The 20,070-nt window shown below is 37.1% G+C and overlaps 1 protein-coding gene across 3 annotated transcripts in view; it reads left to right on the top strand.

Annotated features, from left to right (window-relative positions):
- Positions 1–20,070, top strand: part of ABCD2 (ATP-binding cassette, sub-family D (ALD), member 2) — a 102,761-nt gene that overhangs the window by 44,490 nt on the left and 38,201 nt on the right. Inside the window, exon 10 of one of the 3 annotated variants that reach the window (XM_005881681.2) lies at positions 14,505–15,245. The exons of 1 other annotated variant lie outside the window; for it this stretch is intronic. In XM_005881681.2, the coding sequence (XP_005881743.1) occupies positions 14,505–14,508 (4 nt within the window). In that variant the 3' untranslated portion in view covers positions 14,509–15,245. Of the gene's footprint in view, positions 1–4,650; positions 6,039–14,504; positions 15,246–20,070 lie in introns of those variants that run through there. One more of the 3 variants, XM_005881679.2, reaches the window with a different exon arrangement.

Raw genomic sequence — 20,070 nt, 5'->3', positions numbered from 1 at the left:
CAAGAGGAAGGGAGAGAAAGACAAATATCAGTGTGACAGAGAAACATTGATCAGTTGCATTATGCTATCTTGTCATTCAGTTCCTTATTCAAGTCGCCTAAAGAGGCATTGGAAAAAGCCATTTTTCTCAATTAAAGGAACAAATAGGTTGTTGTTTTGTTTTTGTTTAAACATATTTTTAATGATTTCAGAGAGGAAGGGAAAGGGAGAGAGAGAAACATTGATGATGGGGGAGAATCATTAATAGGCTGCCTCCTCTCACGCCCCTCACTGGGGATCCAGCCTGCAACCCAGACATGTGCCTTGACCAGGAATCGAACCATGAACTCCTGGTTCATAGGTCAACACTCATCCACTGAGCCACACCAGCCAGCAGTTGTTGTTTTTTTAAGACTTTATTTTATAGAGCAGTTTTAGGTTCACAACAAAATTGAGAGGAATGTACAAAAATATTTCATATACTTTCTGCCCCTATACATGTATAACCTCCCCATTGTCAACCTCCCCTACCAGAGTGGTACACTTGTTATAACTAATGAACCTATATTGACGCATCATTATCACCAAAGTCTATAGTTTATCTTATAGTTCACTCTTGTTGTTGTACATTCTATGGGTTTGGACAAATTTATAATTACACTAGAGGCCTGGTGCATGGATTCGTACACCAGTGGGATCCCTTGACCTGGCCTGCGCCCTCTTGCAATCTGGGACCCCTTGGGAGATGTCAGACTGCCAGTTTCTACCCAATCCCCGCAGACCAGGCAGAGGGACCCCACCGGTGCACCGCAGGCCAGGCCGAGGGACCCCACTGGTGCACGAATCCATGCACTGGGCCTCTAGTATGCATATAAGATTTGGTTAATCTCTTCCCACCCTCACCTCTTCCCCCTTCCATCTGAGATTCATCAGTCTGTTCTATGTTTCCATACATGTGCATTGAGTGTCTGCCACCCTGGTGGTCAGTGCAGATCATAGCTACCGGTCAAATGGTCAAACAGTCGCTTAGGCTTTTATCTATATACTAGAGGCCCGATGCATGAAATTTGTGCAAGGGGCTCGGCCCTCGCAGCCGTGGCAGCTTGCCTCAGCCCTCGCATCCCGGCTTCATCTGGAAGATCATCCAGAAGGACATCTGGAAGGTCATTTGGCTGTCTGGTCTAATTAGCATATTACACTTTTGTTATTATAGATATAAAAGCATAATATGCAAAGTGTCTCCTCAGGAGTTTGACTGACCAGGAGTTCGATTGCTTGCTATGATGTGCACTGACCACCAGGGGGCGGCGGGGAATGAAGGGAGGCCCTGGCTGGCAGCCGGCAGCTGGGGAAGGGAGGCCCCAGCTGGCAGCTGGCAGCCACTAGGGACCCTACCAGTGCACAAATTTTGTGCACTGGGCCTCTAGTATATATAGATGTCTCCACCATTATAGTATTATACAGAATATTTTCATCGTTCTAAAAATCCTCTGTGTTCTGCCTGTTCCTCCCTCCATTCCCCTGTCTCTTAGAAACCACTGAGCTTTACCGTCTCCATAGTTTTGCCTTTTCTAGAATGTCATATAATTAGATAGAATTGCACAGTTTGTAGCCTTGTCCATTTCTTGCTTTCACTCAGTAATATTCATTTACATTTCCTCCATGTTTTTTCATGGCCTAATAGCTCTTTTTAGCACTTAATAGTACTCCATTGTTTGGATTTACACACTTTATCTATTCACCTACTGAAGGACATCTTGGTTGCTTCCAAATTTTGGCAATTATGAATAAAGTTGCTATAAACATTCATACGCAGGTTTTTGTGTGGTCAGTGTTAAAGAGTACAGTTGCTGGATTGTATGGTAAGAGTATGTTTAGTTTTGTAAGAAACTGCAAAACTATCTGTCAGAGTGGCTGTACCATTTTGCATTCCCATTGTCAGTGAAATAGATTTCCTGTTGCTCCACAGCTTCATTAGCTTTTGGTAATGTCAGTGTTCTAGATTTTGGCCACTCTAACAGGTGTGTAGTGGACAAATAGTATTTTAAGCAAATAACAAAATCCATAATTTTATACCTTTTAACAAGAAAAACATGTTTGGTTTTTTAAATATTTTTAATTAATTTCAGAGAATAAGGGAGAGGGAAAGAGAAATAGAAACATCAATGATGAAAGAGAATCATTGGTCAGCTGCCCCCTACTAGGGATCAAGCTCACAACCCAGGCATATGCCCTGAATGGGAATTATACCATGACATCCTGGTTCATAGGTTGATGCTCAACTACTGAGCCACACCCGCTGGGCAAAAAACACATTTTAATTGCAGCTACCCACACTATATTTATTCATGAAACTAAAATCATTTTAGCTCTGCTCTATGAATTAGTTGAGTCAATTTATGGTTGAATATCATTTATGATTATTCTTTCTCCCTAGATGAAATTCTTATTTCCCTTGAAAAGATTTCAGAAGAGGGAAAAGATACATTATATTTTCCGCCATAACAACAAATGGGTAATTTTTGTTTGTAGAGATTAAAATCAATACTAGTTTCAGAAGTGTTCAAAAATTAGAGAGGCTTATTAAATCATTTGGTTCCTGGATAGAATTACAGCTTTTTAATTACCACTTTCCTGTGCTTTATCCTATTTGTGCAGGAAGTCTGCCGATTATTACCCATGAGCCTCAGTTAATACAGTAGCTTCTTTTAAATTCCTCTAAGATAAACCCTGAAATATTATTTTAGCCTATAATCTGGAACACACTTTTGAAACTATATAGTTTCTTCCTTCCATGTAGAAATCAAATAATGTTGTAGGACTGGAATAATGAGCCAAATCTTTCTTATACACTGGAGATACAAGTTGCCCAAGATCTGAACTACCTACATCCTAAAATTGCTCCCTGTTGTGGATCCAAAGTTAGGAAGGCACGAGAAAAGTTGAGAATGAAATTTTAAAAATGATATTTTTACCATTATTTCTCTTTGTTGTATGACAATCCTTCCTTTGCTTTTTCATTACTTTTATTTTAGCTCTCATCTTTTAATAGCAGCATTTTCATGTTTTTCCCTTTGACATAGAACTATATTGTTTACCATTTAATTTTTGTGAGGTCCCCACCTGTTGGGAGGTCAAAGTTTTGAAAACTAAAAAACCTAAATATAGCATGTGAAAAACCTCAAAAGTATGTGAAAAAGATCATTAATCCCCACCACATTTTAACAAACATTTGAACTTCAACCTTCAGCTTGAGAGTGATTTTAGTCTTTTAGACATAGTTTAACCTAGCTTAGTTTTTCCATCTTCCATCATGTTAAAATCATCCAGCCAACGTGGGATGAAAATCAATTAATGAATAGATTTTTAAAAATGTGCAATAACATACAATGGAATGTTATTCAGCCATAAAAACTAATAAAGTACTAACATATGCTACAATTAGATGAACTTTGAAATCATTTTGTTAAGTAAAAGAAGCCAGTCACAAACAGGCACATATCATATGATTTTATGTATATGAAGTGACCATTATAGGCATATCCATAAAAAGAAAGGAGATTGGTGATGGCAGGGGCCGAGCAGAATGGGGAAGGTCCACTAATGGGTATGGGGTTTATTTGAGCAGGGGGGGGCGGGGTGAAGAAAATATTCTGGTATTGGATAGTGGTGCTGGTTGCATGAGCTTGTGCATATACTAAAAATCACTAATTTTACACTATAAAGGAATGAATTTATGGTATGTGAATCATAGCAATTAAAAAAAACATAAAAGCTACTAAAATAAGTCCACTGATCATAGTAAATAATGACAGATAAGACCCTAGGGGGAATAAGAACTGAGAAAAACTATAAGGGAAAGACAGTAAAACTGAGGACATGTAAGAACATGGGCCACTTCAGCACAGTGATAAAATTCAGTGGCTCAGCCATGTGAGGCCAGCTCTGCCAGCAGTACTCCTCCAGGCAGCCCCACAGATCCCAGAGACTGGTGACCTAACCTATTTGTAGGAGAGGATGGAGTGTCTGCTGGCTCATTAATAAAATCGTCTCTATACTTCTCTAAAGTTCCTAAGTATGAACCTGAGCCATGAGAAAAGAGATTAAATTATATGGAGGCATAGATATAGCTTTAAAAGATTTATATCAAAAAGTTTGGTTTTTTAATGTTTAAAAATTTTAATTATTGAGAAATGTTTTCTTATGTAGAATAATTAATAATTCATTCTCAAAGGATTGTATATTAATGAATTGGAATAGTATTTTCTTTTATCTTTCTTAGTTTTTTTCTGTATAAACTTTAAAATGTTTACTTTTCCCCCCTCAGCATCCTTTCCTTATTCCCATTCTAAGTATGTTTTGATATTTATTCAGGAGCCATAGTAGGTTATGAAAATAAATTAAATAGATGCAACAGCATGTTGCAATTCATAACTATTCAGAATATAAAATAAATTTAACATAAACAGTAGAATTTCCTAGAGATTAATGAGTTTTGGAGTAAAAAAAAAATCACAAAATTTAACCTCTTGAGGGATTCTTGAAAATCAAATGTAAAATAGGCATCTTACATAAAACTTACTTTTGGAAATCAATTAGCATGATAAATCTATAACTAAAATACCTTTTCACAATTATTGCTAATAATATTATTTCACTTTGGTTATACAGGAAATACCACACTCATTTATTACAGTTTGATGGTGAAGGAGGTTGGCGCTTTGAACAATTGAATACTGCAGTCCGTTTAACACTGAGTGAAGAAAAACAAAAACTAGAATCTCAGCTAGCTGGAATTCCCAAAATGCAGCAGAGACTCGATGAACTATGTAAAATTTTGGGTGAAGACTCAGTGCTGAAAACAATCAAAAATGAAGATAAAACATCATAATTTGTTTTGACATGTTTTAAGAGTTTATTTTTAGGTAAAGGCTCAGAGACACTCTGTTGTAAATGCATGCATTGTGTTAAGCTAAGCACAGAGAAAAAAGCAGCAAGAAATATTTTGTAAGATTTTAGCATCAAGGAAATATATGACCTGACTTTTCAGAAGAAAATAAGCAAATGCATTATGTAAGATTAGTCAACATGGCTTGTACTAATTCCTGGTGAAAACCTATTTCACCTGTAAACCAGGGTTTTCTAAGTGAATTAATGGTGAATACCCAATTTACTATGTGTATGTGATGTGCTTGAAATCCTTTACAAATGTGGCAGATATCTTCAGAACAGAACAACTTAAGAGCAGCATTTGGGTTGAATCAGATGCATAAAATTAGAAATTTGAATAACATTTCAGTCTATTTATGGTTATTAGGTTTAATAGCTACAATTCAGTTTCATCATTGCTAGTGGTCAATTAAATCTGTGCACAAAATAGCTGACAGTTTGATCAATAATTTGAATATGAAAAAACTCTTTTAATGACAGTGGCTAAAAGGAAGAAGCCTGGCTATATATGTATACAATGCCATATTTTTAATTTTAGGTTATGAGTGTCCTAATGTGGGCACACACCAAATTAGTTTTCATGAAACTCTTACATATTTGTTAATCCATTCTTTCATTTTAAAAAGAGAATTGCCAATACAGAAAAGGAGTATCTAAGCGATGTTTGTCTCAGCCTGTTACTTTATTTGGCAGCATTATCTATCACAACTTCTGTTCAGAAATACTTAGTTCGTTTTTGTGCACAAAGGAGTCTACCACATGTTAAAAACAGCACTATAATAATAGAATACAGGAATCTCTAAATCACAGTAGTAATAACATCCAATGGAATAACACTTTATAGTTTACAATTCTCACATCATTTTATTTTCATCCTGTGGCAATCTTTTGAGACAGATACTGTTTTTCTTAATTTGCTCTGAAAAAAATGACAGACTTGCCCTAATTATGCATTTTACTTAGGAACAGATCCAGGGATCAAATGAAGTTCTCCTCATTCCCTGGTTCAGTGCTATTTCCACTTCTCATTATCCTTAAAATCTAACTGGACTGTACTATCAATAAAAGTTAGATGAGATATGGGGAAAAAATAAATTTGGTAATGTTAACATTGTTATTTGATTATTGTTTACAACATATGGAAATTAAGTCATTGGTCTGTGGTTTAAAATGAGCCAAGAAAGTTAGCAAATCTTTCAGCAGCTATGCACTCATAATAGTAAGTTACCTCCACAGACAGCAATCAGAAGGGGAATTAATTATGTTGTAGGTAAAGTTAATATTTATTGAACATAATGGGAAAGAATCTGTGTAGAATAGTCATAGGAAATAAATCTTATCTATTCATGTGCCCTGGAGTTTGAAGTACAAAAGCCAGGGCTGGCATTTTCATCTTTTACTGTCTATACCACCATGTTGCTAGGCCAGGGGACCAAAAAAAAGGGGGGAGTGATCAGCTGTTAATGGTTTAGAATCTTATTTGCATATTTAGAGACAGGCCTAATAGTTGCTAAGTCAGTGATTCTCAGACTTTTCAGGCGTTAGGGTACCTGGAAGTCATTCTTGATTATTGAGGGAGAACATCATGACATTTTCAATTTCTGCCACGCTAACTAGGACACTTGAAATCATCAATAAATGTAACTACCTTATATGAAGGAATGCAATATAAAATCATAATCAGTACCTCTAACCTTTTTTTTTTAGTATAGTTAGCTACTCACTTATTCACTTGTCAGTTAATACTACTTCTTTTATAAAAGCGAGGCGAGTATCAAAGGTTTAGGAATAAGCACAGAACCAAAATTTAAACTTAATAAAAATTACCCGCTAACGATAATTTCTATGTTAGCAGTTATCCAGTTTATACTGCTTTGGGGGAAAATCTGAGGCAAGCATCCATAAGTTAACTTTTAAGGGAAAACGAAAAGTCCTCATTTGAAACATATGTATAATTTTCATGCCTTAATTTTCATAATTTGAAAAATAAAGGCTTTAGGACCCAATATATTATGTTTTAAAACTTTGAGCAAAATGCCAAAACAAATATTAGATTTGTAATTAGCCCTTATGTAATATATCCTACCAATGGGCTGAAGTAAATAAGACTCATTTATATGTACAGGATTCAAGGATGTTTAAAATTTTGTACTAAAAATTACACACACTATAATTTAAATGTTAAAGTTGAACAGAAACATGTTTTCCATGAACTTTTTGTGCCTCTTTATTTTCTGAATTTTTTTCTAGGACCAATATCCTCTAATTTGGAGAGGAAAAATATCTGTGATTTGAATTTCTATTTATGTACTATATAACATATACCATATTTTACTATTCTTATATTTTATAAAAAATATGAACAAGATTAAGAAACAAAATAACCATCTTTGAATATAACAAGGAATAAATGAGGAACAGAAAAAGAAAATATACTTTAATTTTCAAACTACTTTGAAACCATGTTATCTATTTTCCCAAACTATTGACTTCTTTGTTTATTTGTTTTTTTTATTTTTGTTTGTTTGTTTGTCAGAGAAAGCTGCAAGTTTATGAAGCTTGATTCTTAATGTGCACTTTTGGTTAATTTTTAAACTTGGAAAATAACTTGCATTTGGTGAAAATGTTGCATTCTATTTCTACAGCATGTAGTGTTATGCCAAGCATGAGTTTAAAATAGTATGTGTTCTTGCAAACAAGATATTGTGTAAAAATCCCTTCCCAGTAATCTCAAGGAGAATGATATATCTTGAAATTCAACCCAAGTTTACATTTGTTTACAATGGGAATGGTTTTCCCTTGATAGTAATTTGGTTTTTGTGTCAAATTTTGCTCTGCCAATGAAGGTAAAAAATGAACATTAGTTTTTTATTTGTGACTTTGGTTCCAAGTATGATTCCATATTTGGCAATAAGGAATCTGTTAAGACCTGGAATAGTTTTTGATTCCATAAGCCTAGAAAAATTGGTTACACATTGGAACCCAAATCCAGAGAATGTTATATACTTCTGATGTGTGCAGAAAATGGTCATGATTATTAAACCATTGATGGAAAGAGATGCCTTTGATACTTTATGAGCAAGATTTATCCGCATGTGGAAGTGTAAGGTCCTTTCACCTAACCCAGGGTATTTACATTTCTGCTGATGCACATTTAGGAATGTCCAGTATGTTCTAGAGTTGGACTTGTGCTGTTTGCCACATGAGAATTTTCAGGTGGTGTATAAAATATTTTTATTAAAAACAAATCCCTTCTTCATTGTTGGTGTCTCCTAATGACTAAGTACAAAACTGCTTTACAGTTTTTAATCTGAAAATTTCAAAACCAGTTATCTATGCTTATCAGCAGGGGTTGTGTTAATGAAAGCACATGAGAAAAAATGTCCTTAATGGTAAAAATCACTATGTAGCTAAACTAGAATGTGTCTGGGTGTGAATACATTATAATATAGTCTCCATCCCATGTGCAGTTACTTAAGCTCAACATTCCTTGTGAATTTCTTAAGCATCATGAAAAAAATCTTGATTAATCAAAGGAATTCCAGGGGTTGAAAATGCCCTATTTCTGTATTTTAAGTGACTCTGTCAGGTATCTGTCTCCATACACCTCAGTTACAAGTTGAATATTGTACAACCTTATCTAGGACTATGCGCAATAGTCACCAAGGAGTTGCTTAAATATTTATTTTCTTTATTAATTCAACACACATTTATTAAGTGTCAACCTATGCCAGTCACTGTGCTAGGATCTAGGAATAAATAAAATATGTTCCCTGTCCCAAGAAGCTTACAGTGAAAATTAGGAAAATGAGCACCCTCAGAGAAAAAAGCCAACAGCTACTAATCTATTATTTACCAAGAAGGCACAAAGCATTGTATATACAATGAGAGGAAAGTCGAGACAGAAAGGCTAAGTAATTCATCCAACCTCATACAGCCACAAAGCTATAGAGCTGAAATTTGAACCTAATAATATTTGATTACAAAGCCTATAGAACTCCCCATCACCTTCTTTTTAATTAGTTTAGGTCAGTTTCATTATTTGTTTTTAACCCTAAAATTGTAAGTATATTTTTAACTGGTTCAAACTTTCTGGTTAACCAAACAGATGCATTTTTTTATCTAAAAGAAATTTATCTAGACATCACACAAATTGTATTTTTCATTGTTTTTATTATGAATGATGGAAGTGGTCCTATAGGAGGAAAACAAAAAGCAAATTTTAACATGTTTTCAGGAAAAAATGTCCAGACTGGTTAACATTCATTCAGTAAATATTTACTAACATTTTCAAGATCACTAGTTATTGTGCTTGGGACTCAGAAGTGAACAAGGCAGACCTGGTCTCAGCCCTCATGAAACATTTTAGTACATCAATACTAAACAATCGTATTCCTATTAGATTTTGCAGTCCCATCTAAACGACATATTTGTTATGTAGTATCTTCTCAATTCTTGTATTTCCTGCCTTAGACCACTCTGGTGCAACATTCAAGCGATAAGCAGGGTTCCCTTAACTACACACTTAAAGGCTTCATAATTCTCATGCCCCTCAACTTGGTCTAAATTATAGGTCCAATGAAATCAGTCTTTAGGACTGTATCATCCTTCACCAGTAGGTGCTCCCACACATTAGCATATTATCTTAAAACCTGAGAAACATTCATTAGCGTCTCAAGCTCAGATTGCATAAAGTGAGCCAGTTTTGTACAATGAAAAGCATCTCTCTTGTGTTAACACAAAATGCAGATATCTATAGTAGGAAAGCTCTCAAAAGCAAGAAATTTTTTAAAAATCAATACAAAAGTGAATACACAAGGCTTCCAAAATTAAACATATTTAAAATTATGTGCTCTCTCTCAGTACTTGTGACCCAGTGTAGAAGATAAGGTAATTAATTATTCACCTTGTGTGTTTTTATGAGATTTAATGCCTATAAAATAGAATATGCAGTAATGAGGCAATGAAATAAACACTAAATAACATTTACTTGTTTATATCATTTAATTATAGTTAGTTTAATCCATATAAATAGGAGGCAAGCTTACTAGTATATGTCAAATATTTAATTTTCATATGTTGAATATATTAAATTTAATAATTAATATGTATTGGGCCTAGACATTATGTAAATGTATAAAATTAGAAAATCTTACACTAGAAAAATGTCTCAGGACTCACATATAGATGAGGCAGAAGGGTCCTATAATCAGATGGCATTTTATTGGGAAGATAATATAGGGTGTTCCCAAAAAATATATACACACTTCAACAGCTGATAGCTCAAATTTGAAAATGAAGTGTATTTTAATAAGCACTGCCTTTATAATTATTCAAAGTGTGTGTATACATTTTGGGGGGACACCCTATATAATGGGATCTCTTGCAACATGCAGATAATGATCATTCAAGAGTGATGAAGACTGATGAAGCAAGTGTCAAAGTCCCCTGGGTTAGACTAGCTTATTACTTAATATGGGACAAGTTTCAAGGATACATATAGGTGGGGTTTAGAGAAATGAGGTTAATGTAGATCCAAGCAGATACATATTTTTCTGCAACCTAACACACACTCACACATACAACTTCTTAGAAGTTTAATACAAAAGTAGCATAACAATTTTGAGAAATTAACTGAATTTTTTTATTGATAAACATATTAAATTTACCCTACGAACCATCTTCAAGTGTATGCTTCATCAGTGTTGAGTACATTCACGCTGTTGTAAAACAGATCTCTAGGAGTTTTTCATCTTACAAATCTGAAACTCTATACCCATTAAACAGGCTCCCTACTTCCCTCTCCTCCAACCCTGGTAAACACTATTCTATGTTCTGTTTCTATTAATTTAACCACATTGGCTACCTAATCCTAGTGGAATCACACAGAATTTAGTGTGTGTGTGTGTGTGTGTGTGTGTGTGTGTGTGTGTGTGTGTGTGACTGGCTCATTTCACTTAGCATAATGTCTTCAACATTCATCCATATTGTGGCACATGATAAGATTTTCTTCATTTTTTAGGCTGAATAATATTTAATTGTACGTATATACCACATTTTGCTTGTCTCTTCTTGTGTTGATAGAATGGGTTGCTCCCACCTTTTGGCTATTATAAATAGTGCTGCTATGGACATGGATATACAAATATTTCTTTAAGACCCTGCTTTCAATGCTTTGGGATATATACTCAGAAGTGGGGCAGCTAGATCATATGCTAGTTCCATTTTTAATATTTTTGAGGACCCTCCCTACTCTTTTCCATAGAGATTGCACTATTTTACAATCCCACCAACAGTGCATAGAGTTCCAATTTCTCTTCATCCTCACCAACACGATATTTTATATAGTACCCATCCTAATCAGTGTGAGGTGATATGACATTTTAATTTTGATTTGCATTTCTCTGATGATTAGTGATGTTGAGCATCTTTTCATATGCTTGTTGGCCATTTGCATATCTTATTTGGAGAAATGTCTAGTCAAGGTCCTTGCGTGAGATAAATTTTTTTGATTAAAACTTTTTTTTAAGGCCCACCATGAGATGGCTTCAATCTGTTTCCTCTGCTTCCAAAAAGCTGCCTCCCCTTACCTGCCTTTCGCCTCTCTGCTCCTCATTCCCTTGGCTGTATATGGCAGGTGTCCCCTTTTACTTTTTTTCTTTTCATTTTGTTTTCTCAGTCAGAAATGTCTTTATCATATTCATCTATCAAAACCCTATCTAGCTTTAAGAATGTTCTAAATTCTTTCTAGTTACATATGTTTTCTTCATTTATGCTTTCACAGCACTTTATTTGAAACCCTATCATTAACATCTCTCACATGCTACCTTTTATTACTCACTAGAGGCCCAGAGCACGAATTCGTGCACAAGTGGGGCCCCTCCCGGCCGATCAGGGCCATCTTGCCCAGTCCCAATTGGGGCTGGCCTGCGGGAGGGACCGCTGGAGTTTGGCCAGCCATGAGAGGTTGGCTGCGGGAGCGCACTATCCACCAGGGGGCAGCTATGAGCATCTGCCCCCTGGTGGTCAGTGAGCATCATAGTTACCGGCCAGTCATCCAGTCATAACTGTCGCTTAAGCTATATATATAATATATAAATTTGTGTACCTATTTTCTCCATTCATTCATTTATTTATTCATTTGTCACATAACCATCTCAGGCTATTCAAATAAAAGACCCCCCTTAACCACTCCCCCTCTAACACATCCATCAGTTTTAGTTATGCAACTTATTATTTCTCCACTTATCTTATTCACTTATTAGTTGATTCTCTCTGCCTATGACTCTTGCCCTCCTTATGCTATAAACTCTATGGGCCAGGATTCTTGCTTATCTTATTTACTGCAGTATTCACAGCACCTAGAATAATGCATAACTAATGGGGACACTTAAAGAGTATTTGTTCAGCCAAGCTGGTGTGGCTCAGTAGTTGAGCATTGACCTATGAACCAGGAGGTCACAGTTTGATTCCCGGTTAGGGCACATGCCCAGGGTTCAGGCTCTATCCCCAGTAGAGGTGGTGCAGGAGGTAGATGATTGGTGATTCTCTCATCATTGATGTTTCTATCTCTCTCTCCCTCTCCCTTTCTCTCTGAAATCAATAAAAACATATTTAGGGGTGGGGAGAATATTTGTTCAATAGGTGCATAAATGAGTGAGTGAACAAATGAAGAAAATAGAAAAAAAATAAAGAAATATATGAATGAAAATGAACTCATGAGAATGAACGAAATCATCAAGGGAGAGATATAAAAAGTGCACCCTCTTCTTCATATCCTTGTTATTAAAGGCACACTGAAGTAAAGCTTTATTTTTTTTTCTTTTCTGCTGAAAGAAAAATTGAGCATCTCGAGAATTTCATACTATCTCCTCCATTCACTCTTTTTCCCTCCTCTCCAAAACAAGTTAGGAAGTAATACATTTGTTTACTCCTCCCAACAGGATGCTGATTATAAAAGTTTTGGAAACATTTCTTCTAATTCGTTGATTCAGTAGAAATTAGATATCACATCGACTGTCCACCTGGCCACATGTTTTCTCTCTCTGATATCCCAAATGTATACATCCTTCCCTTTTCTGCTTCTCTGGGTAGTTCTCAACTCCCCTGAAGTCACGTAGAACAGGCCCAGTAATTCACAGATCTTATACCTTCATTTTTATCCATCTCAATGACGTAAAGTAGTCTTTTCTCAAATGAGAATCATCAATAGATTTTTTACATTCTTTCATGTTTATATAAAATTCAATACCAATAGCATAACCCTAACCTAATAACCACTGGAGACCTTCCTGCCCATGAGAACAAAAGGATCATTTCAAAGCAGAAAGCAGCCCAGCCGGCGTGGCTCAGTGGTTGAGCCTCGATCTGTAAACCAGGAGGTCGCGGTTTGATTCCCTGTTCTGTTCCCAGACAGGGCACATGCCCAGGTTTCAGTCTCAATCCCCAGTATGGGGTGTGCAGGAGGCAGCCAATCAATGATTCTCTTTCATCATTGATGTTTCTATCTCTCGCTCCCTCTTCCTTTCTGAAATCAATCAATAAATTAATTTTTTTAAAAAGCAGAAAACAAATTTCAACTCCAGCCCATATCAGAGCCTGTTAGAATGTAGCACCTCTTCTCGCCTACCACATGCCAGAGGTGTAGGCTCTGTTGAGTAGCGATCACACACACAGGCTCTGGAGAAAGACTCCTGGATTGAGTCCTGCCTCTGCCACCTCCCTGAGAGCATGTTACTTAATGTCTCCATGCTTCGGGCTTCTCATTTTTAAAGTAATGGTAATCATAGAGTGGTGGTGAGAATTAAATGTATTCATATTTATGAAGTGCTACGGAGCAATCTCACCATATGTTTATAGTTATTACCATTTACACATATATCGGTATGAGTTATTTAAATAAAATCTAATCACCGCCCCTTAGGAAATGGTTGTTTTTAATTGGGTCATGGGAGCGGGAGGAATAATTTAGGGGAGAGGAATCGTCCTTTCTTTTGGGTTGAGAGACCCCAAGTGTGAGTGGCTAAAAGACAACTAGCTCAGGGTCTGATGCATAGTAGTTACTCAATATATGTTTGTGGAATAAATGACTGAATAAATAAAGAAATAAAGGTGGTATTAGCAGCAGAAAGGGAGATAAACACATGCCAAAGATTAAACTGCTTTCTTAGCAATTTTGCCAAGTGTCCGAATGCTAGTTAGCATGTCACTAAAACTGTATGAGCTTGCTGTCTTACGTATAAACCAATATATCAAAAAAGCTGAAACACACATCTCCTTCTCAATGTATTTTCTCCAGTCCCAAATCTGCCAGGGCCCGTGCTCAATTATAGTGTGTCCACTTCATGCTTACCTTTTCCTACACAACGCAAAGGGGAAAGGGCCTGAGGAAAATAAAAGGATTTGGAGAAAAAAGACAACGAAGCAAAAAATGATAAGAGGGAAGAGGAAATGGTAATATGTGACTGTGTTTGCAGTAACAGCAGAAAGTATACTGGCAGGGAGAGGGGTAGAGTAATTCTGGAGACTTATGACCATCATGCTGCCTTCCCTCCTCCTCTCCCTTACCTTTTCAGGTGAATTTCCATATTCCCAGGGAACTCTAGGACAAGTGCCTACTGAACATCGTCTTTCTTCACCATGAAGATAGAAAATTGGGATATGACAATCTCTTATTGATCTACTTTGAATTATCATATTACCCCAAAACGATACTGATCACACCCATCTGGCAAACCTCCAATCATGCGTGATCCTAATCACCAGTTCTCTTCACGCCTGGACAAGCGCAGCTGCGTGCTGGTGGAGCAAGTCACTCTTCAGGGTACAATGTTCACGCTAAATTGATGACCAACTTCAAACGCTGTCTCAGTACCACTCCCTCTTCCACTCCCCACAGCCACTTTCTCAAATTTTCACTGCTCTCTGAACAAGACCAACCCTCCCTCCTTCTTTCCTCACAGGGGGTCTTTGTCTGCCTCCTTACGTTTCTGCTACCAAATGAGAACTTATACTTCTCCTCACCCATGTCGACCCTTCTCACAGAGGACTGTTTCTTTTGCTTCTTAAATCAGTAGTTCCTAGGAATCATCCTTGCTACCTCCTCAATCCGCACACTCCATACCTAATTTGCCACAAAATCCTGTACATTTTGCCTCCTTAATATTAGCTCTCAAATAAGTCTCCTTCCCATCTTCACCACATTAGCAAGGTTCAAGGAGAATTTGTTTGCTCCCACCTGGATTAAGCCATTGCTTTCTAACTGACCTTAATATATCCATTTACTGAGATTCCACCAATCTATTCTTTTTCCTTAATCCTCACCAGAGAATATTTTTTTTCCCATGGATTTTTTAGAGAGAATGGAAGGGAGGGGGAGAGACAGAGAAACATTGATGGGGGAAAGGTACATTGGTTGGTTGCCTCTGGCACGTGCCCCAACTAGGCCGGGGATGGAGCCTGCAACTGAGGTACCCATGCCCTTGACCAGAATTGAACCCAGGACCCTTCAGTCCATGGGACAAGGCTCTAACCACAGAGTCAAACCACCTAGGGCCCATCAATCTATTCCCTAAAAAAATTGTTAGCGTGTGGTGGCACAGTGGTTAGAGCGTTGACCCAAACACCAAAAGATTGCGGGTTTGATTCCCAGTCAGGGGCACATACCTGGGTTGCAGATTCAATCCTGGCCTCGGTCGAGGCACGTGCTCTGCTCTCTCTCCTTCCACTCTCTAAAAATTAATGGAGAAAAAAATTTTTTTTTAATGTTTTCCAGTGAAAATTGCACAAAACATAAATATACATCACAATACATGATCACTAACTCAATACCTGGTTAATCACCACATAAGTTAATAAATAGGGCATTGCAGGTACTGCAAAGCCCACCGATGCTCCTTCTAATCACTTAGTGCCATCCCCCCCCCCCCCCCCCAGTATAACCACTATCTTGACTCCTTACACCACATATTGGTTTTGCCTGCAGGTTAATAGGTCTCTCGAAAGGAAGAAAGAAGGAAGAAAGAAAGAAAGAAAGAAAGAAAGAAAGAAAGAAAGAAAGAAAGAAAGAAAGAAAGAAAAAGAAACTCAAAATCCCTCCTCCTTCCCACCTCTATTCTACTGTCTATGTGGATTTATTTTAGACTTTAAATATGTAAAGTAGATTTTAAAAAGTATCTACAAACTGGTTTTGTTGCTAAAAGTATCTGCAAACTGGTTTATTTGCCCTCACATGTGTCTCCTTTTTTGTAGAAAATGGTTTGAAAGTAAGGGAACTTTCAAAATAAAATAAAATTTATTTATAAATATAAATTGGTAGAGGTACAGATTTAAAAATATAACAATTACATGTTCATATTTGTTTAAATATCCAATTCCATTATTTTAAAATTGTGTTGTGTTAGATGTTTTCTAATTTCTCTTCAATATTCTATGATTATTTGATTCCCCCAGATTATTTCATTTTTATCCTGATTTCCAATATAGTCAGTGTGAGTGGAATTGTATCTTATTATGTAGCCCTCTAGTGGCTAAATTTTAAAAAGGGCACAATATTAAGGAATAAGAATTATAATTGTTTAAGAATAAAGAACATCCATTTAGAGAAGAAAAAGGGCCAGGAAGGGCAGAAAGTAAGTGAAGTAGACAAAGAGAGGAAATTAAATGAGAGGTCAGGGTTAGGCAGTGTGAAAAAGATAGATGAGGAGATAAGGAGTCAATATTTTCTTAGCAGACATTGCATTTGAAACTTTTCATATATTTTTTCACTTAATCTTCATAAAAATTAGATGGAAAAGGTACAACTGCTATTTTATAAGCAAAGAAATTGAGGCTCAGAGGATGAAATAGCATGGCCAAATCATACAATTTGAAATTTATATTACATGGTTTGGAATTTTATTCCAAAGTCTGTGCCCTCAAATATCAAGTGAAGTTGGAAGCATTCACAATTAGTCAGATGGCCCTGGCCCGTGTGGCTCAGTTGGTTGGGAGTCATCCCGGGCACCAAAAGGTTGCTGGTTCAATTCTGGTCAGGGCACATATTCGAGTTGTGGGCACAGCCCCCTGTAGGGGGTGATGTGCTGCTCTCACATCAAAGTTTCTCTTTCCCTCCCCCTTCCTCTCTCTTTCTGAAAGTTAACAAAAATATTTTAGAAGAAAGTTAGCCTTTTTTCCTTACACGATTGCAACTTCCTGTTGGCTCAACAACTGGACAAGCAGGGATATGATGGATGGATGTGACAGGGCCACCACCCTACCACACACCTATTTACCCACTTATGGTTCTTGTGGAACTGGAAGTAAGGGGTGGAGTTCACTGATGACACCCAGGTTCATAGTTCCAACCATGATGCATTTGCTCAAATGGGTGGAGGGAGGCAAAAAAAAAAAAAAATAGCAATAGCATGACAATTTGGGCTAAAGAAGTCGTTTCTATATCCCAATTCTGCAAAACAATATTCACATGCAGCAATTCCTTAGGACCTTGGGTTAAGAGAGAATTTACCTGTTTTTTTAAAAAAACAACAACAAAAAAAAAACCCCAAAACCTATTTTCATGACTTGTAATAGTATAACTATATTCAAAGGCGAGGGGTGGGCCGCGTTAGGTAAACACTATACTGGTTCCAGGCAATATAGAGACACTGAATAGTTTTAAGGATATGTCTCAGGCAGTGACAAGACATGTGCCTGGGAATGTCTGTTAAATTCTAAATACTGTTCGTCCGTTGTTACCAAACTAAAGATTACTACTTTGTAAATTAAATTTTTAAATGTTTGCCCCTGATACCTATTAAAAAAGGACATTTCCTGTAAGGTAGCTCTCACTATCATAAAGCTTCTACATGAATATCTGAATTAAAAATTTGAATAGGTTGATTTTTTTTTCTTGGAAATACTATTAGGCATAAGAAAAATTCTTGGAGTTCTTTGCATAGACTATGCCCTCAATAGATTGTTGATTGATCTTTCAAGGCCCATCAATTGTTCTGCTTCTTTATGCTATTTGTATATTTCTCTTATCCCTTTATAAGACTGCAATTTCTTTTGAGGAAATTGTTTTGCTCATCATAGTAGTTTTATTTTTAATGGTAAAAGTAATCATACTTACAGCAAATCGAAAAGTCAAGGTAGAGTTCCATGTGCGTGGCTCAGTTGTTGGCGTCAACCTATGAACCAAGAGGTAATGGTTCCATTCCCGGTCAGGGCACAAGCCCGGGCTTAAGGCCTCGATCCCCAGTATAGGGTGTGCAGGAGGCAGCCAATCAATGATTCTCTCTCCCTCTCCCTTCCTCTCTCAATAAAAAAATATATACGTTTTTTAAAAAGTCAAGGTGTATAAGGAGAGCTTTCATAATCAGTCTTCTCCCTTCAATCCTATTCCATGATATATACCATGTGAACAAATTGCTAGGTAATCTACACACTTTCTCTATTTTCATACAAATATATGTAGGATTTATTTCCTTTTCATTGCCTACTCCATATAAAATTCTATAACATTGTGGATAAAGAAAAGGGGAGGGCTCTGTAATAAATCTGACTGACGGTAACCTCACAGGATGATCTGATCACAAATTCCAGACTGGGCAGATCATGGTGGATAGTCACCCCCCAGGTCTATAAAAGGTTTATCTTTCCCTTCAGCAAGTCTGTCCAGTGTTCTTGTGCATCTAGGTTAACACACCTTTGAAATGCCAGAAGTAGTCAGACCCCTCAAAAAATGTAACCACCCTCACGTATTGTCTTGTTAACTATCCTGTAACTTGCTTTCTCCCACCTTCATGTAATCACAGGTTCCCTCCTTTATTCTAAACTAGTGGCCCGGTGCACAGATTCCTGCACATTGAAAGGAAATTGGGAGCCCGTGCCCACATGCCCTGGGAGTTTCCACATCCCCGTGAGCTGCTGGGAAGTCATATGGGGAGTCTGTTCTCCCCGCAGCTTCCTGAAGAAATATTTCCAAATGTCCCTTCTACAGCCAGGGTCATACCTTGCCAGTAGGGAAGTTCCCAGTGGACACCCTGGGCTGTGCTGGATGCTTTCTACCACTCAGAGTCAGATAAGAGACGCTCTCAGGTGCACAATACAAAGTTGGGGATCTTGCGGGGGGGTACTCTGTTGCCCCCCACCCCCCAAGATCCTCAACTTTGTATTGTTCGGTAGCACTACTGTGGAGGTGGGAGAGGCTCTCACCGCCGCAGCTGCACTCACCAGCCAAGAGCCCAGCTTCTGGCTCAGTGGTGCTCCCACTGTGGGAGCACACTGGCCATCAGGGGGCAGCTCCTGCGTTGAGCGTCTGCCCCCTGGTGGTCAGTGTGTGTCATAGCAACTGGTCAACCGGTTGTTCCAGTCGTTCGGTCATAACAGTCACATAGGCTTTTATGTATACAGATATATATATATATATATATATATAACCTGCAAAACTGTCATTCTCTAGAGCATTTGAAGTCTTGCTTCCCAGTATATCCTTAGTTTGGCTCAAATAAACTCCTATAAAAATTCTCTATAGGTTTGAACATTTGTTACACTCACACTTTAAAAAAATTAACTTATTAGAGATATATGCTTTTTAAACACTTGTTTCTAAATTGTTCTTTTTAGTACAAGCATATCATTTCATACTATGGATGTACCATCCTAATATCAATAGATATTTTGTTACCAGCGCTTTTGACACCACTGGTACACTGCTATAAACAGCTTCCTGCATTTGGCCTTTATATGGTGACTATGTTCCTACAGAATAGCTTCTCAAAAGTGGGATGGAAGAATTAATAGATAGTTCCCAATCTGTAACCAAAATGACAGTAGCATTCCTTTCAGGACGCATTAGAATATCTATTTGCTATCCAGTCCCCAGTGCTGAACAATATCAGTTTATTAATATTTACCAAAGTGGTGAAAATTTTTTCTATTAGAGATGTCAACTATCTTTTCAAATGTCAAATGCCAGGACTTTTTAAAGCTCTATTACCTAATAGAGTTTCCCTCTCAGCCCGTATCCTGCCATCATCCTGAATCTTCTCAATGTATGTGTGAATAACTCACCCAACAACATGGTCATTTTGTCCCTTGACCTCTTCATCTCTGATGACATTCACCTCCACCCACATAAGCAATCCACTTCCATGGTCA

This window comes from Myotis brandtii, unplaced genomic scaffold (assembly GCF_000412655.1).
Source record: "Myotis brandtii unplaced genomic scaffold, ASM41265v1 scaffold686, whole genome shotgun sequence".
NCBI lineage: Eukaryota > Metazoa > Chordata > Mammalia > Chiroptera > Vespertilionidae > Myotis > Myotis brandtii.
This window is presented reverse-complemented; position numbering and strand designations above follow the sequence as displayed.